The following is a 22,588-nucleotide window of genomic DNA, read 5'->3' as shown; positions in this document are numbered from 1 at the left end:
TTCTGCTGTGATGGTGGCACTTCTGGGTTGGTTTAGAGCAGAGACAGACTGTGATAGGTACTGGAAAATTATTGTAAATAAAGTACATGTAGTTCTTAGTTTAAAAATCTAACACCACCCCAAAGGCAGTGGCTGTGACACAACCTGACCTGCAGGACAGATCTCAGCAGGTAGAAAAAAAATGAATACATAAGAGAAAATAAACAACCTTGAAAAGCAGAACCGACGAATCCCGACTTCTTTCTTGGTCGTGGGGCTGGTAAAAAAGGCCTTCCAATACCTCAAGCACAGAAACCCGAGAACTACTCACCCAGCAGGACGTGTACATGGAAGCAAGAGGCAGAGGAATAGGTTACCTGGCTGGAAGGGACCCTGCTGCACCTTCGCACTGCCTCAGAGGAAAACACACCACACTTGCAAACACCAGTTAATGACGCCTTGCGTGGCACGTTCTTCCATACCACAACACAGCTGAAGCCCATGTTATGGGCACTGAAAAAGAAGCGTAAGAAAAGCAGCAGAGCTGACAGAAAAAACAACAAGTGGGATCAGGTGTTCATTCACTACTTACATAATGTGGCCTAGATGTGTGTAACAGTGTGAAATCCTGCTCCTGTGCATCAGCAAAAACTGTGGTCACACAGGACACAAGGAAGGGGAGAGGTCAGAGGATGCCCAAAACGGTGACACACAAATAACAAGGACAGACAATGGTTTTCTGTTGAGTATTTTATTTTTGCATTGCCTTCATAGCGCAATTAAAGCAATCTTTAAAATTCACTTATTACAAATGTTTGTCAAGTCTGTTTTTCCCCAGAAACACCTCTCTTGCTTCCTTGCACATACGCCCAAACACACTATAAAAACCCCATTCATAACATGAAAGGAAGGGCAAACATCATTCATGTAAACATCTTCCTTGTAGTTATCCATTTTTTAAAAGTCATGAATAAACTTCAGATGTTCAGTAAGGCTCATAGTTCGAGTACAAATGTCATAAAACACCTATCAAGTACTGTACACAAGTTGAATACTCCGGGGTTAACTGTTAACACATGTACAAGCTTACCCCAAAGATTATTCTTTAGCACTTAGTTCCTCAGAACAGAGACACCCAGTAATTATGGGCTAGAGAGTATTAAAATAGCAGGAGGCCCAGCAGCAACTGTTAAGTAATAGACAATTTTAGTCGGGTTCTTAGCTCAGAGTTACACTTGTTACAGCTGCAGTAGGAAAAGTTTTCTAGAAGGGGATCTACAGGAAGGAGGGATGGGTTGTTTGTAGGGTATCATCAAGAGACAAGCTGAGAGGTACGTCCTGAAAACGTCACTAGCCTTGCTACTGCAATTATTTATGGCGGCTGCACGTAATGCTGCAGAAATACCTCCCCAAATAGCCGAAGCAACCATTTGTCATTTTAAGGATCATTTGTTGCATCTCCCCTTAAAAAAAAATAAAATTATCTACTTACTGGTATTCAATTAGACTTGCATCTTACAAAAAGACATCCCTTGAAATCTGGTTTTGATCTTACTGGAACTTTTTTGTTTAAATAGTCTTTCTACCATGAAAATATTTCATACAAACACCATTTTACATACAAATGTTAAAACTTGTAAAGCGAGTCTTCCCACACTCGTGATTTTATGGCTTGAACTTTTAATTGCTTATAGTTTTTGTACAGATATTTCTCCTAGGGGAAAAAAAGTATTACAGGAAAAGGGAAAAGAGAAAAAAGGGTGGGAAGTCCTACTGCCCGAAGACAGAGGAAGGTCACTCAAGACAGAGTGACCTTAGTGTTCAAAACCTCGGATCTGGGACAAGTAAACATGCACTTCATCTTGCACCTCTTTTTTTTCCTTAAAAAAATCCCTTAAAAGACTGCTTAGAAATACCTTGTCCAAAAACGCAGTTCTCATGATTCCATGACATGAAGCATAAGGAACAGGTTCACTGCAGGTGAAGCTCACTTCCACTTGCAGATGAAGCTGCTCCCACCTGCTTTCCTCGCTTGGATGCCCTTGGCACACATCAGTGCAGTGGAAGTGAGGAACAGGCAGCACCCCAGCCTATAAGAAGATCCTTCAGTACCACTGTGTCCAAAGCCATTTGGTTTTTTTAAGTGCTTGTAGGTGAAGCCCTCAGGCACCCCCAGCTCCAGCAATTCTGCTGGGCCGCAGGAGAACAAAGCAGCAGATACTTGGCTCTGTGTAGTGTTACCTCATCACAACAGCAGCATTTTCCTCAAGACCATCACACTGAGTGAAAGGACACAGATCACAGACGTCTCTGGGACAGAAGCAACCCCGCTGCACCCCGGCACAACCCAAACGGTGAGCGCTGGTTTGACTGGAGGACAAAGGCAGCTGGGAAGCCAACAACAAAGTGTCAGTTCGCCTAATTTATCAATTTCTCTTAGCAGATGGGAAACGTTGACTACCCTGCTCCTCCAGTGCCTGACAGAGGGTGAGAAATCCCTGACAGAGCTCTTAGTCCTTGTAGCATGTTGCTTCCAGCTTCTAGCAACATGCTCCAGGACCCCTGGGACAAAACTCGCTGCCATCTGTGTGCAACACTTCCACATCTGGAAGGGCTATGCCAAGGAGAAGCCTGCCTAGTCACTCCCAAAACATGCAGCCTCACCCCATGGCTCGCAAAACCTCCCCAGGAGCTTCACCTGATTAAAGGCATGGGACATCCTAGGAGATACTAGGAGCTATCACGGCAACTGCAGAAAAAAGCAAAAAACTCTCACAGCTGGAAAGCCATATCCAAGTATCTCCTTTGACTTTTTCAGCAGTCAAAACTCACAGGTATTTATGTAGGCTAAGTTTTTTATAATTACTATTTTTTTAAACAAGGGAATAAAAAGCCTTTTCAGGTTCTTTAAAAGAAAATCAGGATCCCCAAAAGTAAAATTATAGCACAAGACTCAACTTCAGACATCCCCTCCATGGCCTATGCCTTTTTCCTTGCTTCTTAGCCCGTGGAGTGACCCCAGGAGCAGGCAGCTCTGAGCTGCAACTCTTCTGGCTCTCATCTCCAACAGAAGCCACTTGCTGAAAACAAAGCCTCTGTATTCTTGGTGACAAAACCCTGTGCTGCCATCACAGCAAGATCCACTTCGGATTTGATTTTTCCAGAGACAATCAGCAGCCTCTAATACAGCGTGAGACAGGCTTCTCATAAAGCAGCCCAAGTAACCCTCCCATCACAGAGAAGCCATGTTCACCACTGCAGACCAAAGGCAGATTTTGGGAACTGACCCGTACCTGAAAAATGCAGCAATTCCAGGTTTTCCTATGCTATACTTTATTCCCAGTGGGTATCCCGAGAGCCAGATGCTCACCCAGGCTCAGCTAACAGCCACCAGCTCTCCTCCCAGTTCAGTACCAACAGGAAAGGTCTTTGGCCAGACTCTAAAAAGTGGAGCTTCTTTACTTATTGCATATTCACCAGTAGTCAGCTGCATCCTACAGACCCAAGAAGATGGCTGTGCGAGGTGAAACTTCCTCTGCCCCAGATGAAAATCACAGCTGGGTGTGGGTCTTGGTCTATGGATGTCATCCCACTACCAATGAGGAGCTTGGTGAAGCTGGTCTTGCTCTCTGGTGAGCCCCAGAAAATGAGCTGCAACACACTGACCAAGTTAAGGCATTATTTGGAGTTCTGTAACTAACCTGTGTTTGAACCAGGGGATGCCAGCTCACACCTCTGAAGGACACACTGAGCTCTTTCACCACCCAGGGGCAAAAGCCATCTCCACGCTAGCAGACCACGAAGAGAGAGAAAACAAAGAAGAGTTCAAAGGCTTGGTCCTGAATCAAGCCAAAGCAGCTCTGTAATCACAACTTTTATAGCAGGTTGGTCACTGAAGAAGGGAGCTATAGAAGGACCAACAGATTTTACAGAGCTGAGAAGGACAGCAGAGATAACAGAGACAACAGCCACAGCTGTGGCATGCTACCTACCAGGCTACACACATGTACAAAAGAATCTCCTGGACTCTCACCAAATTTTTTGAGAAGACATAGGACACCTCAGTGCCTTTTTTTCCCTAGAATTCCCTATTTTAGGATACAATCTTCAAGCCTGATGCACAAAGAGCACCTATATTCTATTTATCTCAAAATCAGGCAATAAGAAGACTGACCAATCTATTAAAACATAAGCAACTCCACACAGGAGATGAGCAGAGGAATCAGACTGATCAGAAATGAAGGCAAAGGAGCTCCAGAGATCAGAACATTTTAGACACAATTCCCCAGTGAGCACAGAGAGGCCAGCAGTCCAAAGCAGGTAACCAAGATTGTGGAAGAGTTACCATCCTGTCCCAGCAGGGTTCAGTCACATCTTCCCTCTGCTCTTTGCTGCACCTCAACTCAAGCCTCAGCTTTGCCAACTTGATGATCCTGGTGCAGTAACTCCCAAGAGACACCCAAGAGCTCCTTACCAGACACTTTCCTGCAAGAGGCTGATGACCTAAAGCAATGATCCATGGGCAGGCAGGGACAGATCAAGTCATGCATGTTTCTCTTAGAGAATCATTTAGTGAAGCTGAGCAGCTGACTGACCTTGGCCAGCTCGCCATCACCTGTGAGGCCGGCTGTCTCTGCACACTCAGGTGAGTCCCTGACCTGTCACCGCTGCCATGGAGGGGACGTGCAGCTGTGACTGAGCCTGCAGCACAAGGAGATGGGAGGTGTCACAGCTCATGGGCAGATCACTGCTCAAAGAGCGTCACATCACCCTGAGCCTGCCTGTCCCCCGCCTCAGCACACGCACAGAGCAGCTTCTGTGCAAACTGAAACGATGAGGAGATGGAAAAGGTTTGAGAGAAGCCACAGGGACTAAACAGAGCCCAGGCTTTTATGAGTAATTCCTAACTTCCCTCAGGTACCAAAGCAAGGATTCTCAGACTGCACTCACCAGCAGCCTCATCCTTCCACCTGCAGGTACCCAACACACCCTCCCTGCCCAGCTCCCCAGACAGCCAGATGCCTCCAACAGTTCAAGCAAGAACCAAAATGTGCTGCAATAGAAAGGTAGGTCTGATTCTCAAATCATTTATGTTACATATATACAAACTTGTTAAAACTACAAACACTTAAAGAAAGTGTTGCAAATGCATTTGAGTTTGTCCTAAGCTGCTAAACCCAAAAGAGAACATCAGAGTCCCAGAAAGACTCCAGCATCCAGATCAAGACAATGCATGATTTCTCTCTTACACAGCATTAGGCAAGACCGGTACTGTATCTGAAAAAACAGACAATTGCCCTACCCCTGAAAAACCCCAGAACATAGCCCTGCAAATGAATATTCCCAAGCCCCCACTGCTGGCTGCAACAAAGCTATGGATTGACTGCTGTTTATGAATATGAGCATCGAGTGATGTTTTTACATTCATTGTTTGTCTTTCAAAAACAATCTTTTAATATCTTTTCGTAAAAAAAAAAAAGATCTTCTTTTGATACCTCGTATTATATTAATTCACTGTGTCATAAACCGGAACTGCTAAAAGATGGCTATAAGGCTATGTTGTTCCATCAAGCGAACATCAAGTGAAAAGATACAGCTCTCCTTCAGCAAGGACTACAGCCTGCCCCCAGATACATGCAGATCCTTCTAGAGAATCCACAGAGATCCAAGCATCTTTTGCCTTGAGAACTGGCCACTTGAACAGGTGAAAACACACAAACCAACTCACCAACACGGATGCAAGTCCTGTGCTTGCCGCCCGGAACGTGTACTTCTGCAAGTCTTTCAACAGCAAGCCTGCTTTCTCCTTTTCACAAAATCTTCATGCAAAGAACAGCTTCATTTGCATGTCATAATAATAAATTAAATAAAATAAGCCAGCCGTACAGGCTAGATAAATATTAGGTTTAGCCATGTTGCTATACTATTTAGAGAGCCACAGAGACCAACACACAGCACTCTCACATACACACACAAGCCTTTCCACTAGTTAGAAAGGATTTTCTCCTGCAAAAGAGGATTTGTAGAAAGAACAACGTTCAGACAAGAGGAAAGGGGAGTTAAAACCCAGCCTCCTATATGCTAATAAATAAACTGCTCTATTGCAAGATTCAGATCAAAGATTTAAAAAGGCAAAATTATGCTACTATTAGAGAATATCAAAATATTACTGTTATCATCACAAGTGGCATATATGCAAAATGCAGTTGCACAATAATGCCTAGGCAGGTAGAGAGCAACACTAAGTCTGCCGACTAAAAGTGAACAATACACCCACTTTAGTTTCTTTCTAGTCTTTTGGCATCTTTGCATATGGTGCAAAAGCAGAAGCTACCAAAGAATACCACATCTTGTATAGAATATTAAATAATTTCTTCAGATAAGACTGGTGCAATGCTAGCTAATTTTTAAATCTGCTATGAGTAACACAGTCAGACCTAGTTAGTATCCAAGGAACTTATCTCTTAACACAGAATGCAAGGTTATGATGCAACAGCATGAACAATCCCTGGTTGTCCAGTTTTCAGTATAAAGGTAGTGCATAGATCCAAGTTTCTGTTTCAGTTTGCTGAATGGACAAGGTGCTCCCATGTCACTTTTGCTGGGCAGCCTGGAAAGCTTTCAGTTCCAGCTGGTACCACTCTGGTGCTTCAGGCCCATTCTGCCCCACAGGGTTGTGATCGTACCCGTAAGCCACTGTCAACTCCTCATCCTTCTCCACAGCCCTGATGGTACGGATACACTTGATGGGCCCAAAACGAGGATGAACAAACCTAGGGGAAAAACATCTTGGCTAGCCTCAGCTGTCAATTCCCATACTCTGCCAGCCCCTTGAACAGCTCCAGAATTCACTCACTTCAGAGCCATACTGCATAATCTGATATTGAATTAGCAGACTTGAGTCAACCTCATAAATATTTAAGAATTTGAGCAAAAATATTGATTTATCAAAGCATAGGCAGTTCAGCAAAAAGAGTGTGGTTCCAGCCAAACTAGAATTTAGAGAGCTGTTATGATGCATGTTACAATCCAGAAGCAACTAAAAGTTCATGACAAAACAAACAAGTTGCAAACTTCCAGACCCTCCATGGTAAGTCCCAACAGACACCAAGCACCATAATGCTAGCCCATTTCCACCTCAGCTCAGGTGAGCACAACTCCTTCAGTGCCCCAACCCTGTACTCCCAGCCCAGCACTGCTGCTCACCCAGCTGCCCAGGGAGCCAGCCAGCCAGGCTGCAGCTCCCACCCTCAAACCCAGGGCTGTACTTACGGCTCGTAGGTGCAGTTCGGAGTGAAGGAATGGTTGGCCTTGTGCCCCAGCGAGGCACAGTACTTGGCAGCGTGGTTGTAGGGCTCTGGCACGTCTATGACTGTTTCATCATCCAGGGATATCGTGTTTCCATTGAGGGCCCAGTCTCTGCTGTCTACCTAGTTTGCAAGGCAAAAATCCCATGTCTGTGTCTAGGAGGGGTCAACTTGGTCAGAAGTTCGAAAGCCAACACTCAAAATACACACAAATAAAGCTTTTCAAACCTTCTTCCCTGTATGTAATCGAAAAGAACAACACACTTTACATCTACACATAGGTGAGCATGCACTTTCTTTCAAATAAACTCCATCATGTTAAATCTAGGGTGGGAAGGCAGTAGGTGTTAGATCCTACTACAAAAAGCAAATTTCAGGAGGAGCAATGAAAACGCAGACTGACTTTTTTCTTTTCTTTACCTCCTGGTGGGTGATGCGCACTCCGTTATAGAAGGACATCACTGTACTGGCTTCTGCTGCTATTTTTGAAAACAATCCTTCTCCAGCACTGGAAATGAGAGAGACATCCACATACACCCTACAAGAGGAACAGGGCATGGAATCGGTGACTGGCTGCAGTTGTAATTTTCAAGAGGCACAACACTACTGGCATAAAGCCCAACACCTCAGTATAACAATAAAGCTAATATCAAGAAAAACCAAAACATCATCATCATTATTATAATACAACCTCTTTATGGAATTCCTTTCCTTCCTCTCTTCCATATGTTCTCTCTATTTTGTCAAAACTGAGATTTGGTGGAAAGTGTGGGCTAACTTGGAAAAGTCTTTTATTTTCTTTGAAGTGCCAACCTACTATTACTCCACAATGATGGCTTCAATTCAGGAAGGCCCTCAACAACATACCAGAACCCCAGAAGTCCCCACCAAGCTGGGGTTGCTGGTATGTACACGCACTGAGGAGCAGGAGTTCTCAGGGTGATCACCACATCTTCAGGTGCTCAATGCAAATCAAAGCAAGAATTTTACTAATCACTTATTTAGGCATTTCAGAGTATCAGAAAGCACAAAGAGTTGAGGTACACACAAGGCTTCCATTTTACAAACCTTGACACGTCCTTTAAGTTTTAGATGAGAAAATGTTCGCAAAATTAGACTCTAAATAGGTAACAGTAAAGAAATATGGGGAGAAGAAAAAATATTTACCTCTCTGATTCATAAGGATCAGGAAGAAGGGCATTTGTAGAAATGCAGGATGAAGTGGATTTGTCAAAACTGTACACTGGGCCTAAAAAAAAAAAGCAGACATCAATGAAGGAAACCAGCTAATCGGCAGTACTGAGAGTATGCCATCCTTAACTTAATCAAGACATGGAAAAATTAAATTTTAAAGGCTGCAAAAAATGCTGCACTTCCAAAAAAAAGGCATTAAACAGGACTGCACCTGTACAAAGCCTTAAATGAGATATAACTTCTTGATTATGTTTTCCCCCCTCAACATTCTAGAGTAATACAAAAAGATGATAAATATGTTCTTCAAACTACCAACTTGTAGAGGAGGACTGGATACTCCTTCAAAACTGACCCTCCTAGTGTCTCTAAATATAATTTTAAAGTAAAACAAAAGTTAAAAGGATATATTCAACTTGATTACTTCAAATACGAAATATTTTTTAGTCCAGATCCTAAAGAGACTTCAGCCAGAAGATAACATTTAGTAATCAGAAAGCACCCTTGTTACAGTCCTCTATTTTTTGTCATTAATAAGCAACTTAGTGGTACAAAGTGAGTAATTATACTCTTACATCCCTATCCTCAGTACCAGAGGACTACCTTGGACATAGATTAAGAAGAATGTGAAAATGAGATGGGGAAAAAAGCCCACAGCAGAGAATAGTACCAAGTCTGATACAAGGCCTTTGCCCCTGGTGTCCAGGATCTGTTCTGGCTGAAGGCAACTTCCTCCCAAGTGTAACTGCATCCTCTCTACAAAGCACAACCATACCCTCCTACAAACTAAGTTTCAAGTTAAATCCTGACTTGCTATCATAACTGAGAGAAAATAAACTCCCATGCATTTGCTTGTCAATACCTTTTCACTGAGCTTTATGTGCCCATTTCATGTCAAGTGAGACAGGTTTTGCTACAAGAGCAATAAACGCATTAGCAGCCCCTACTTGTTACTGCAGCTTAACCCACACTCCTCCAAAGCCTCACAAACACCTCAGAACAACAGACCCACCCCAGAACAAAACGTGCAAGCAGGTGGAGAAGGCCCCATCCGACCCCGTGCATTTCACAGCCACTTTGTGCCAGCAGGACCAGACACACAGAGGGGTGCTGGTGAATCAGACCCTTACACAAGGACTGAATCTGGTGCACTAATTCCAGTCCAGCAGTGCGGGCGCCAGAACATTCACAGTGCAAACATTGACTTGCATAACCCCAGCTGACAGCTACAACCAAGCCAGGGCCCCACTCTCCTCCTAGTCATTTCACTGCAAGAAATACTGCAGCACCATTACCAGGGTGAATGTAGCAGGTTTTTATAGCGGGAACAGCGGGTACTGGAATGTGTGACAAGCAGGACTGTGCCCATGAGCACAGGAGGGACAGAAGGGCTATGAAATGCACTTGGGCAGGACCACACAGGGGGCATTTCCCATCTGTTCCCAGGACAAACACTCCCCTCCTCTCTGCCCAACTCTGTGACTTGGAAAAGGGCCCCTCACTAACAGCCTGTGCCATCACAGCCAGGGTCCAGTGAGGAACACCACAGGAACCAAGCTGTCTGCAGGCAAGGGCTGCTAGCAGGAATACCAGTTGGTGTGAGCTCCACTTACTGCCTGGAACTACTTCAAACTGAGGCTTCCCATCCTCAACAGCTGTCAGAGTTGCCAGTTTCGCTTCTATCATTTCTCCATCTATGAACCTTCCAGAATAGGCAGTCTTTCCATCAGGATACACATAGGCTATTTTCTCTCCAGTCATCTCCCCATCTTCATTCACTTCTCCCACAAGGCTGCCTCCATCCTGAGAGCACAGGCAAGAAAGAAAAGGCAAAGCATTTAATTATACTTGACTATCCTTGATGCCTAAGATTTTCAGCTTTTTATATTTTTCATGCATTTACAGCTTTGTAGATTGCAGATGCATGGCTGTAGCTTCTATTACTTTTCCTATCCTGTTCCCCTACATTGAGGGACAAGATGCTAACCTTAAAAAGACATTCCTAAAATGTTCTTTAGTCTTACTGCAAGAAGAGTACCAACTACGAGGGCGTTCTGTTTTCCAACAAGATTCTGGACCTGGCATAACAGAAGTGGGCCAAAAGAAGCCTGGGGACTGCTTCCAACGGGGCAGAACCCAAGCAATTATTACCTAATCAACTAACCTTTTAATTGGACAACACATGATAGTTACACTAATTAACAAACCTGAGAAAATTGTCAATTTACTGTACCATGCACAATTTTTGCCATATTGAGTACCTGACAGCTTTCAAGTAAAGATCTGCTTTTATATTCACGAATGCTGCTGGGAATTCTATTTTCTAGGCAACATTCAGTAAATGAAAAGGGTTTTCCCCAGCTTTTTAAAAATCCACCAGTAAGTTCAGATGTGAAATTAGAAAATGAGAGAGAAACAGGCACATGAAGAAGCTCAATGAAGTCATTCCAGCTAGGATAAAACTGATTTTCTATGTTGTTTGGAATAGGTAAAACCCAAGGTCTTTCCTTCCACGTGACACAAATATTCAATTTCACTTGGTGAAAGTTTTATGTGTACAATGTACAAAACAAGGACCAAAGCCACATAGATGTCCAAGTTTGACTACTATGATACTGTGCCGGAGGAAGAAATGATTTAACACTACCTTTAACACGGTACCTCTAAACACTCGACCCTATTGAGGAGAAATGATTCCCAGAATGCCCCCCGAGGTCAGGTGGTAATCAGTGCGAACAAGGATGTTTGTGCAAAGCATCAACAGCAACACTTGGCCTCTCCAAAGTTTACTCATTTCAGCCCTGGCCTTTGCCACCTGTGATGTGCCTGCAGCTCAGGTTAGATCTATGTGCATACATGAGCATAGGTCTAACCACTTGCTGGGGTTAGGATTTTTCCCTCCATATCTTCCTCTCACGCAATTTTGTCCCATCTGTTGCTACAAAACAACTATTGATACTTAAGAGAATACAAGATGTGTGCTGCTGCTCCGCTCCTGCCTGCACTGCTGCTTGTGCTGAGGGTTTGCCTTGCTTTATATATATATATATATCCTGGTAAAGAACTGTTACTCCTTTCCCATACCTTTGCCCAAAAACCCCTTAATTTCCAAGTTATAATAACTCAGAGGGAAAGGGGTCACATATTTTCCACTCCAAGGGAGGTTCCCACCTTCCTTTGCAGACACCTGTCTTTCAAACCTGGACACCACCTCAAGTATTTATTTCAAAAAAGACAAGGAAGCATCTCCAAATAACACCCTGGAGCAAGACCAGCAGGTGTCTTGTGGAAACAAACTGATGTATGTCAAGACCATTGTGCACAGGCTCTATTTCAAAGAGACACCATTTGGTTCAACTCCAAGGATGAAAGAGTTCCAAGCATGCTGTAATAGGGAACACTGAACCTTAAGTCTGAGAAAAAAGAGTGTGCACATAGCATCCTTTACAGAGTCATGAGAAAACAACTGGTTCTACAGCAAAGGAGTTTTTTGGAACACCTCACATCCTTTAGTCTGGCAAGACAATAATGATAAACTACCTCTAATTATCAACATTTCCAAAGGGTACAGCAACACTTTGTCATCTGGAGATACATGAGGTGAAGGGAGAGCTGTGTATATTTAAGACACTAGGACTGACAAAATTTTGGCAGCATACACCAAATTTGCTGATGCCCATACATGCTTAATGGCAATGGTGAAAACCAGTAAATAAAATGAACAGCCAGTGTTGGTAAGCATTTAGAAATCCATGTGCAACTCAAGCTTGTGCCATATGTAGCACAGAATTAGACTGGATTTTGACCAGCAGCTAAATTACATGCAGACATTACCTCCTTCTTGGCACGAGGTAAGACTGAAAGATTCAACTCTACTGTGTAAGGCTGAATAGGAATTACATTTTTTAAAAATTTGCATCAGAAACTCCCTAAAAGCTATACAACAGTCACTGCCTTAACTAGCATGTTCGTAAAAGAACACCAAAACTCCGAAAGATAAAACACTGGCTTGTTTAACTAGCAAATCACTTGTCTACAGCTCCACTCAGAGGCACAGCTCTCACACTAGTCACATCTGATGTATTAGGCAAAGCCAGTCTTCACACCACATGCTGTGGAAGCAGGGAACCCACTGGGGAGAGAACAACAGTGATGCCCTGGAGAGATGCACCTTCAGCTCCAGGCATTACTCAGAGCTCAGGGTGAGCAAAGCAGCTTCCCCCAGGGTGCTCTGCAGCACTTGGTTCATCTGTCCCACTTCTGTCCTGTCCATTGGCCTTCCCTACCCCTTTTACGTTCGTGTTCTAGGGAGTTCTCCCTTCCCTGATTTCCCATGGGTTTGTGTAACCCTGCCCATCCACCCTGGCACTCCCTATTGGTCCCTTTGCTGTGTACCACCCCTGAGCCCTCAGACCATCGGGTCCCTGATGCTCTCTCTCCTCCACCCCCTCTTGCCCTGTATTTATAGCCTGGACCCTCCTTTGTCTTTGTGTTTGGCCCCTGGACCCCTTCAGCGCTGTGTGGAATAAAGCACGCTGGAACTCCATGCCTGGACCCTCCTGTGTCTTCACTGCTGAGCTGCTGCATGTCTGTGTGTCTGTCCAACTGTGTGTCTGTGCTGGTGCTCTCCTGGCTCCTACCCCTGGGCACAGAGCGCTCTGGGGGAAGGCTGCACGCACCACCACCATGGACCTGAACAATATCCTGCAGAAAGGGAGACAAACTCTCTCCCCTTACTGTAATAAGAGCAGTGGGTTGCAATAACTGGCAGGGATTCCACACTCCTCACCTGCAGCCAGCACTACAAAGTGACAAAATCATTACTCCAGCCTTCCCAAAGAGATAACACATAAATTATCACACATCCTATTTCTACATTGCATACAAATTATAAATAAATGCACTTCCAAGGGCTGTGAAGTGGGTTTCCTGAAAGATGAAGTTGTGGAGGGCATGTTGGAGCCTCACTGAATCTCACCTACTGGGCAAACATTCAACACCAATATCTTCTAACTTTGTGTTGGACTACCCAAAATCAGAATGCCCAGACCTTTTACCCAGATCTGTGTGTGCTCACTTTTGGACAGCTGGGTCATGGTCAGTGTTGCTTTCAGCTGAGGAAAAAAGACAGGTAGATAATTGTACAGTGAGAAGAGCAGGTGGTCAGGCTTACCGGGTAATAAATCCAGCAGGTGCCGTGCCGGATGTTGTCTCTGTACTGCCCTTTGAATATCAGCCGCCCGTCACTGTCGTACTCCTGGGCCGGCCCGTTCAGCTCCCCGTCCACGTAGGTGCCATGAAGGACCACTCCATCCTCGTACGTGTAGATCCCCTGGCCTTGCAGGGCATCATCAACATAGTATCCCTCCAGGGTGCTGATGAAGAGAGAAGGAAAACAGCAGTGGAAAACTGTTCACCTCCCAGGGCAAACCCAAAGCCTCAGCGCACTGGAACACCAAGGGGAAAACCAGACACTTGTTTCTATGGCGCTCCAAAGGCAGAAAACAACTTACAGCACCCTTTCATCAGGGTGTGCTGCACACACACTGAATCACTCATCCCCATCACATGCTAGGCACTTTCTGTAGGCTGGAATAGTCAGCAAATGGACACTCCTGGTCCAAGAAGGAATTCTTGCTCAAGCAGGCTACTCTTCCATTAGGATTTTCTACCTGCTAGGTGTGGACCTCCACTGACACGTCTCTGGAGAGAGGAAGCTGAGCTGCTGTACACAGGGAACGAACTGCAACCTGCCAGCGTTCAGCATCAGCTCCCCAGCAATACACTCAGCAGCCATTCGTACAGGCCCTGCTAAAAGCTGCCCTTTTTCATGTATTTATCTTAAAATCCAACACAGCCTGTCAAACAGAACTGGTGTTGCACCTAGATTTAAACCAAGAAACATCTCATTTTGGTTTTGTCTTGCAAACCCTTGACTATCACCATAAAAGACGATCTATTCAGATATTTCTTTCTCATGCTAGGATTAACATCAGGGAGCACAACCTGTTTAGCTTTTGCTTCAGCACATTTAGCTAACAGCCAGCTGTCAGCATACACATATTTTCACTGAAGAATTCTTTTTCAGACGCAGACATCTAAGGTATAAACTGACACAGTGTCTGTGAGCACATGATTCCACATCCTTCACCACATAGATTTGCAAGAGTTGTGGAAGGAATTTTTTTTCAGAGCTCACTTGCTCGCTTCTAAAGCTTCATGTTCTGTTTTTAACTAACTTTGGCAAACCGGATGAGGTTTCCATGGGAAAATATATTACAGTAAAAGCCTCAGTGCACACCAGATGCAAAACAACAAGGGGCAGGAAAATAATTTTACTTTTCAGTCAAATGGATTTCTTGATCCATGTTGCTACAGAGCTGCACAGATAGCTATGGCACTACAGCAGAGGGAACAATGAGGGAACCACCAGACATCAGTGCCCTAACTTCACTATAAATGATGCCACTTTCCCCTCTAATTTATCACAGATCACTAGATTTTAATTCCATTGTAGTGACAACACACAGAGCGAGGACATGTAGGATTACTCTTGAAAAGAAGCAGCCACCCTCAGTTTTTGTAGTCAAAAATTCTGTCTTGTTACCTTTAATTGCACTAGTTGAAGTTAAAACATTGCTAAATTGCAAGAGTGCTTCAGCCCTGGAAAGAATATATTTTCTTTTAGTCTAACTCAAACTTTTATGTTTTCTCGCTTTGTATTAAGCTCCAAACAGTGACCAAAAGATCCCTCTCAGCTAAGGAAATCAAAAGGATGATACCTCAAGAAAGAAGTCTGTGTCCATCAAGCTCACCTAAAAAGTCAGGTTCAGAAACTTTTATGATGTTCAGAGTTTCTGAGCTATTTCCACCCTGCTCCTCACTTCACTCTAAGTTGCTCTAAGTTCCCCAAGTATGGTGTCTGCAGCCAGACACAATAATTGCAACTACGACCTGACCAGCACAAAGATGAATAAATAGCTCCTGTGTCTTTCATAAGCAAAACCTTCTTAACCCAAACCCTGAACTACCCTGCATGTCTCTGGTTTGCTTCTCAGATGACCATACTTCTGACAAGATAAATTCTACCACAGTCAAGATGGATCAGATGTACCGTTCCCATTATCCACTATGCCTTGAGGGATGGAAGATAATTCTTAGCTAACAATTAAACGCATTATATGGACTGGGGGAGGAAATACTTACTCCAATTTCCTTCCAGGGATTACGTTAGTATGTATAGAGACTGACTTAATCTTTCGCTCCCTTTATATGGGAACATGGAAAATGTTTTCCCTAAAAATAATAGTTTCCTACTGTGTTCTGGGAGATGCCAGCTTACAGGAGTTTCCAGTTAGGGAGGAAGGGCAGCTGCAGCTCTGTGCCAAGCATGGCTCTCATGCCTGCCTTTACAGTGCAAAGAGTTCTGCAAAATGCACCCCAGAACCACTGGCACCAAGGAAAGTAAAAGTCTACAACTCAAAACAGGGAGTACGCCAGAGGGCAAACTTCTCTCTCCTATAGAATATGCTGTGATTTGCCGCATTTTCTCGAAGGGGAAGGAAAAAAACATCTGATATTTCATAACACATTTCCATTCCCTTAAATACCCAACAGGAAGGGGCCAGTTATTCCAGTAAAGGGAAGCTTCCTTTACCAAACAAGGCAGCCAGGCAGCCAGTCCCATTCCCCAACACTCAGAAATGAGAATGCTGACACTGCAGCCAGCGCTGTGCTCGACAGGACTCAGCTGCTCCCCAGCAAGAGAGGAACAGCAGTACAGCTGCCAGCCTCTGCTCAGCAGCCTGCCAGGGAAACACACCCACGAGTGCTCAACAGCGAGCTCACTGCACAGCACTCCGCAAAGGGAGAGCTGTGGGGACACATCCCTGACACTTACTGCTCGTCTTCAGCAGCACTCAGCCCTGCCCATGGCACGCTTCATGGAAACAGCACGTCCTGGTTCATGCCAGGTCATTCCTACGACATGTCATGATTCCTGAACCATCCATTTCAGAAAGCAACTTCGTCTTGCCAGCTGGACATCGATAGATAAATGACATCTCCAATAATTAGCCCAGTTAAGGCTGCTTTAGCTAACTTAATATGTAAAAGTTAATGAAAACAACTCATTTTCCAAAACCACTTGGCAGACTATTTTTGCATATTTTCATTCTGCTAGTTTCTCAAGTTATCAGTGGCCAGCTATTCTACTTTTTTAAGTGTTATGAACATTGAAGGAGGAAAACAAAGAAAGAAAAAAGAGTTGGCAACACTCAAACAGTACAGAGAAGGCTCAGCAGCAACCTGACTCTTGCCACTAAATGCTGCCTGTACCCTGGATTACCTGGAGGAGCAGCCCTACAAACACAACAGTCGGTCAGCTCCCCTAACTCACAATCAGCAGCTACTCTGCTGACATCACCCACCAGCACAGAAACATTGGGTACAGGTGTCCATAGAGAGGCTGTCTAACAACTTACACCAAAACTATTTTAGAGAACTCAGCTGCTGGGCAGTACTGATTTCCAGTCACTCAGAGAAGATTTAATAAGGCCACAACCAACAACAGTAAGGATTTTTCTTCATCCAAGCCCGGAGGCCTGATCCCTTTCTACAAAACTGAATAAATATATTATCTTTCTCAAGAAAAAAACCCCACAATGCCCAGCATGAAGCAAGCGCAAAGGCAAGTACAGACAAGGAGCTGACTCACTGAGACAGCACAGCACCTCTGCTCCTGCTCACAATTTTGCTGAGCAGGAAGAGAGCAGACCCAGCACGACTGTCAGTTGAACAGCCGCTATTCAGAGCATCACCAACAGCTGCAAAGCCACGAAGAATCGTGTCATTTTATACATTTGCTGCTCCCTCAGAGCAAGTCCTGAGCAAATGCAGACAGGAACGCTGCAGTGGTGCTGGGGGGAAGACTTGCAAGGTGGTCATAATGAGGATCAGAGAACAAAACGCATGCATAGGCATGGACTAGCCCAATTTCACTGTCACAGTTCCCAGTGAAAAGAAGGGAAATGATAAGGGGTTTGCTTACTTACAGAAAATCATGCCACAAGCAACTTGCAGAGGATTAACTAGAGCTGCTAACAAACCTGTATTGAACTCAGTCCTTTAACTGATAAACAATTTGACAAAGCAGAAGGCAAATCTCACTGTCAAGGTCCTGTATCTGTGTGTGAGGGCTGGCACAGGGAGCTCCTGGTCCGGCTGCACTTCCTGTGCAGCTCTATAAGGCAAACAAGTCCACCTGAAGTAACAACCTTGGATGTCCAAGTCATTGGCAGCATGGTTTTCAGTAGTTCTGACCATCTCCCATTCCTCATGATTTCTCATCAGCTCCTAACTTTCCAGCACTAAAAGAGCTCACACCACTGCATTCTCCCTCCAAGAAACAACTACAGGCACTTCATTACACACAAAGCCACCACAGGAATGGCTACAGCAGCAGCAAACTTCGCAGCTGCAATTTTTAACGAGAAATCTTACCCAGACACTGAGCAGTATAAAACCAATGTAGACTAGTTTTGCATCACTACAAGCAGAAGGAAGAACACAGAAGAAAAATCAGAGTGTACCTTCCATCAAAAAAGAAGAATTTGCCGCGGCCATTCTTTTCTCCATGCACAAAATTTCCTTCAAATCTGTCTGTGGATGAGTAGGTTACTGTACAGAACCCATGTGGCAGCCCATCGTCATCTAGATGCCCTGAAATAAAACCCAAACAAAGAGCAACAGAGCACATTAATTATTATGCAACATTTTATATCTGCTCTCATTATGCAGCTACTTGAATTGCACTAGCTCCCTAGTACCAAACAGTAATTCAGATCATTGCTGTTAGGAACAGTGATCAGACATTCTGTAAAACTCTAGTTCATATTTGTGTAACACATAGCTTTAAATAAAAATAAAATCTAAGGATAAAAGAAAAGGGATGAGAGACAGGATAGAGAAGAGGATAATAAGCAAAACTGGTATCTGAAAGAAACGAGGTTTAGAGTATTCTAACTTGTGTGAATAGACATCTTCAAAAGCATTATAATTACTTATTTAAAAAACGTACTGGTGAGAAAAGGTTGAGAAAGTGATGTTTTTCTTTTGCTAAACACATGCCTTATGGTAACGCGCACGTGTCACTACACAGCTGTATTCACAGGAATTTAAAGAAGTAAAAGTACGTAATATCCATAATGCTTCACCCTTGTCATATGTCAGTCAACGTGGTATTTAATATTTTAAATGCGGCTCTCCAGTGCCTTGCCTCTGCGCTCACTTGGTATCCTGTTCCTACCCCCAGCCATATCAGTTTTGCCTCTTAGCACCGCTGCACAGAGGGAAAGCAGAGAAAACACACCTGGATCCTCACCTGCAAGGTTTGTGTTTTATTGAATATAAATGGCCAACTCTCCTAAGGTAAGGCATAACAAGGCTCCTATTGCATCTCTCCTTGCCTCTTCAGAGCCAAATGAAAACAACAGACAAGTGTTGCAAAGGATGGTTACTGCCTGGTTCAGCTGTGTGGGCTCTGGCTGCAGAGCTCAGCAGGGCTGCCCTCAGCACAGGGACACACCTGAACGGGTGACATGTTATCAGGCATAAATTTCACATGAAAACCATAAAATACATAACAGCTAGCCTATACTTGCGTTCTCCTATGCTTCTAACTAAACTGATTCCCTCCCTCACCCTTCCCCTGCATGCTCCACCTATTTTCTCTCACACCTGCACATGACCATGCTCTCACTTCCAGTCCCTAGACCAAACTAGATGGAAAACAGTTAAAAGTTCAAGAAGCCAGTAAACCCAATCAGGCACTGATTATCAGTTCACAGTGAGAGAAATAAAAGAGTAAAAAGAGAGAGGAAAAAGTGGAAGGGAAAAAGCTTTATCACTAAAGGCTTTTAATTACTTTGAAGAGGAACTCTTTAAACAGAAACTGCTCTTCCCAAAGAGAAAAAAGGCTTTTTTCCCCTCCCATTCTGTCAGGACACCCCTTTTCGTAGAAAGGACAAATTTTAGCTAAATTTAGCTAAATTTAACCAATTATTATCAATGGTGAAACATTTAATAACGAACAAAATTAACACCCAATTTAACTAAAAAGTCAATAACATTTCTGATATGGACACCTCTTTTAGACCAAAAACTATGTCAACATGTATAGTTTAAATTAAAAACATTTTAAATTAAGTTTTATCAATACAGAAGGGTACAGTGGTGTAAGTTAACAAACCCTAAACAATACAAATCCAACCTCCCCGTCACTACAAAGGTAAACCTTTTATAAAGCACTTGGATTAAAAGAAATACACTGATAATACTGGTACATCATACCATTTTAAAAAAAACCCTCAAAGCACCAACAAAAACAAACTCTTGCAACTTTGTTCTCTGTGCCTATTCGGCTTTGTCGCGATTTTGCTGGAATGCAAAGCCCAACACAAAAGCTGCCATGCCTGTCCAGAGGACACGTGTCAGGCCTTTTGCACAGTAGGACACAGACTACCACGGAGATTTAAAACGGTCAGCTTCGAGCCAGTGGCCTCTATACAGGGTCTTAATCTCTGCCACAATACAAAGAATCCAATTATTCTAATGTGCTAGAAGCTTCCCCTGTTAAAAAAAAAATAAAACCAAGCCCCCACCACAGCAACAAAACAAGAATCATAGTCTCTCTTAGTCAACAACACAGGAAAAACTCAATTTCAAGTCTCATAACATAAACACAACCTCTTTTTTTTTGTATGGCTGAGGCCTTTGCCTCTGTTTCAAATTAAGTCAATGGAAAAAATCCTCACGATTTCATGGGGAGCAGTGTGTTCCACTTGGCTTCCTCACCACTTTGCTCCATTTGCAAAAAAAAACCCCAGAATGTCTAAACATATTTTCAAATTATTGTAAAATCTCACTTTTGTTGCTTCATTAAGGGTCTCCCAAGACTTCCTCTTAAACTCAGACAATGAACTTTCCAAGAAAAGGAACTACCCTAATAGGGGCCAGTTCACAATGAAGTCACTTACTGAAACCACTGATGTATACAAAGGGAAGATAAAAGCCCTTTACTGTCAGTATCACTATTACTTAACAGATGACATATAATGTGCATCATCACTAAAAGATTCTGGCCACAAAGATAACAGATCGTGGACATGTGGGGGAATCACTGCAATAAACCAAACCCCCCCCAACAAAAGTTGAAGTGCTGATTTCTGTATTTCTAACTTGCTCTGGGTAAGCGCAAAATCCTGTTCACCCCCAAGGACCATCCTGCTCCTGTCTCACTCAGAAAAACACAAAAATTGATATACACTGCTGAAAAAAATGATGCTTTAAAAAATGTGTTTCCTTAGCCCACAGAGATGCCAAACAAAGCCAGGATACAGCAGAACACTTGGTCTGTGACATAAGGATGAAAACACCATAACTCCTTGCCCCAGACAACTGCAACCCACAGATTTGAGGAGCTGGGAGGGAAGGCAGTGGAAAACCACACCTGTAAGGGCACAGGGCACAGCACAGCAGAGCCTCCCTCAGACCCATGTTCTGTACAACAAAGCTTCTCTAGCTCGGGCACCACACACCGAGACAGCAAACGCAGCGCTGAGCGGCAGCTGCTCAGCTCGCACCTGCTGTCACACCAAGCTGCCGTGCAAGACACACACACACCTTCCCTGGGGCAACTCGCTTCCAGGCCCGAGCCCTCTGCCGCAGGAGGCACACGGCGAACACGGCATTCCCCGCCCCTCAGGCAGCTCCTTGCTCCTGTCCCAGCAGCTGAACACCCCGGATTGCTGCTGCTCCCGGCAGATCGCCCCTAAGCGAGGGATCTCTGGGGAGCCGCTGCTTTCCCACTGAGGGAGATGCCATGCTTTGCTTCCCGGCTCCCAGAAGCCTGATGAAGCGTGCTGGGGAGCCGCATCCCTGCCTGCTACGGTTTGCATCAGCAATTCACTTCCAGAGGACATGTGCCTCTAGGTTTAGCACTCCTCAAGGGTTAGTTATCCACAAGTGAGAGACGAACCGCACATAGAGGGCGTATATTAGCTATAAGGTGGCCCACCCCGCTCCCACACGGATGGCTCCAGCCCTGCTGTCCATGGATACGGCAACAGTGTCTTCCCTGAGTCGCTCTTTCTTTTCCCTTCTCCATTTGCACGTATGTGACTGCAGCCCTGGCTCCCTGGGCTCTCCCCGAGGATAGGCATCCCCCTGTCCCTCAGCCGCCGGGGGAAGGACCGGGCACCGGCCGCACCGCCCAGGGAGCCAAGGCTGCGGACCACCGCCCGCACGGGGGCACAGCAGCGGCACACAACCACGGCCGAGACTTATTCGTGACAATAAGAGCGGAGCAGCCGCCACCCCCGCGTCCGGGGCGCGGAGCCTCCCGCTGTGGCCGGAGCGCTCGGCGGCGGGAGGCACCCAGAGCGCCCGCCCGGTACCGGCGCCAGCGCGGCCCCGGCTGCCCCCGGCCGAGCTCCGCCACGTGCGGGGCCCCGGCCCGTCCGTTGCATAAGCCCACTGATGTCATGCGCTGCGCCCGACCCCGGCCGCCCAGCTCCAGCCGCCGCCGCCGCCTCCGCCCCTACAGCTCCCGCGGCAGCGCCCGGCGCCGGCGGGCCCCGCTCCCCGAGCCGCGGCACACGCACCTTCCACGATCTCCTCCAGCGTCTCCTCGTCGCTGTCCATGGCGGCGGCGGGCGCGGGGACGGCGCAGCCGCGGTACCGGGGGCGGGCGCGCGCCCCACGCCCCGCCTCAGGCGCCCTTCCGGGGGAGGGACCGAGTGCCGCCCTGAGGGCGGGGCCGAGCGCCGCGCGCGGCCGAGGGGGACGCCGGGAGAGGCTGGCCCCGCCCCTCGGGATAAGGGCGAGGGGAGCTCGGCCCGGGGCCGCCTCCCTATGGCCTCACGCACGGCACCGAGGGCACGGAACGCCAGCCCGCTCAGCGCTGCTCCTCCAGCGCCTTCCGTGCTGGCCATCCGCCCGCTGACCCCGACTGGCATCGCTGCAGTTCACCTCACAAAACCCGAGGGTCCCCAGCAGCTCCAGGACACCTCCATTCCCACACGAGCGACCGCTGACCGGCTGTTCTTACCACA

The 22,588-nt window shown here is 45.5% G+C and overlaps 1 protein-coding gene across 1 annotated transcript; it reads right to left on the bottom strand.

The window, feature by feature from the left end:
* Positions 1 to 714: 714 nt before the first annotated feature.
* SETD7 (SET domain containing 7, histone lysine methyltransferase) lies at positions 715 to 22,239 on the bottom strand. The gene is made up of 8 exons (XM_066549432.1): positions 22,139 to 22,239; positions 18,068 to 18,197; positions 13,651 to 13,852; positions 10,091 to 10,280; positions 8,454 to 8,535; positions 7,707 to 7,824; positions 7,252 to 7,409; positions 715 to 6,752 (listed from the first exon to the last, which is right to left on the bottom strand). The coding sequence occupies exons 1-8, from the start codon at positions 22,176 to 22,178 to the stop codon at positions 6,572 to 6,574; spliced, it is 1,101 nt and encodes a 366-aa protein (XP_066405529.1). The 5' UTR covers positions 22,179 to 22,239; the 3' UTR covers positions 715 to 6,571.
* Between the last annotated feature and the right edge of the window lie 349 nt (positions 22,240 to 22,588).

This window comes from Molothrus aeneus, chromosome 4 (genome assembly GCF_037042795.1).
Source record: "Molothrus aeneus isolate 106 chromosome 4, BPBGC_Maene_1.0, whole genome shotgun sequence".
Lineage (NCBI taxonomy): Eukaryota > Metazoa > Chordata > Aves > Passeriformes > Icteridae > Molothrus > Molothrus aeneus.
Note: the sequence above shows the minus strand (reverse complement) of the source record. Positions and strands in the feature narration are given on the sequence as shown.

Coding starts and splice junctions, on each gene's coding strand:
- SETD7 (XM_066549432.1), bottom strand. CDS start 22,178: ATGGACAGCGACGAGGAGACGCTGGAGGAGATCGTGGAAG. Junction 18,198..22,138: donor GCTGGAGGAGATCGTGGAAG/GTGCGTGTGCCG, acceptor GTTTTATTTCAG/GGCATCTAGATGACGATGGG. Junction 10,281..13,650: donor CCTGCTGGATTTATTACCCG/GTAAGCCTGACC, acceptor CTGTGCTCTCAG/GATGGAGGCAGCCTTGTGGG.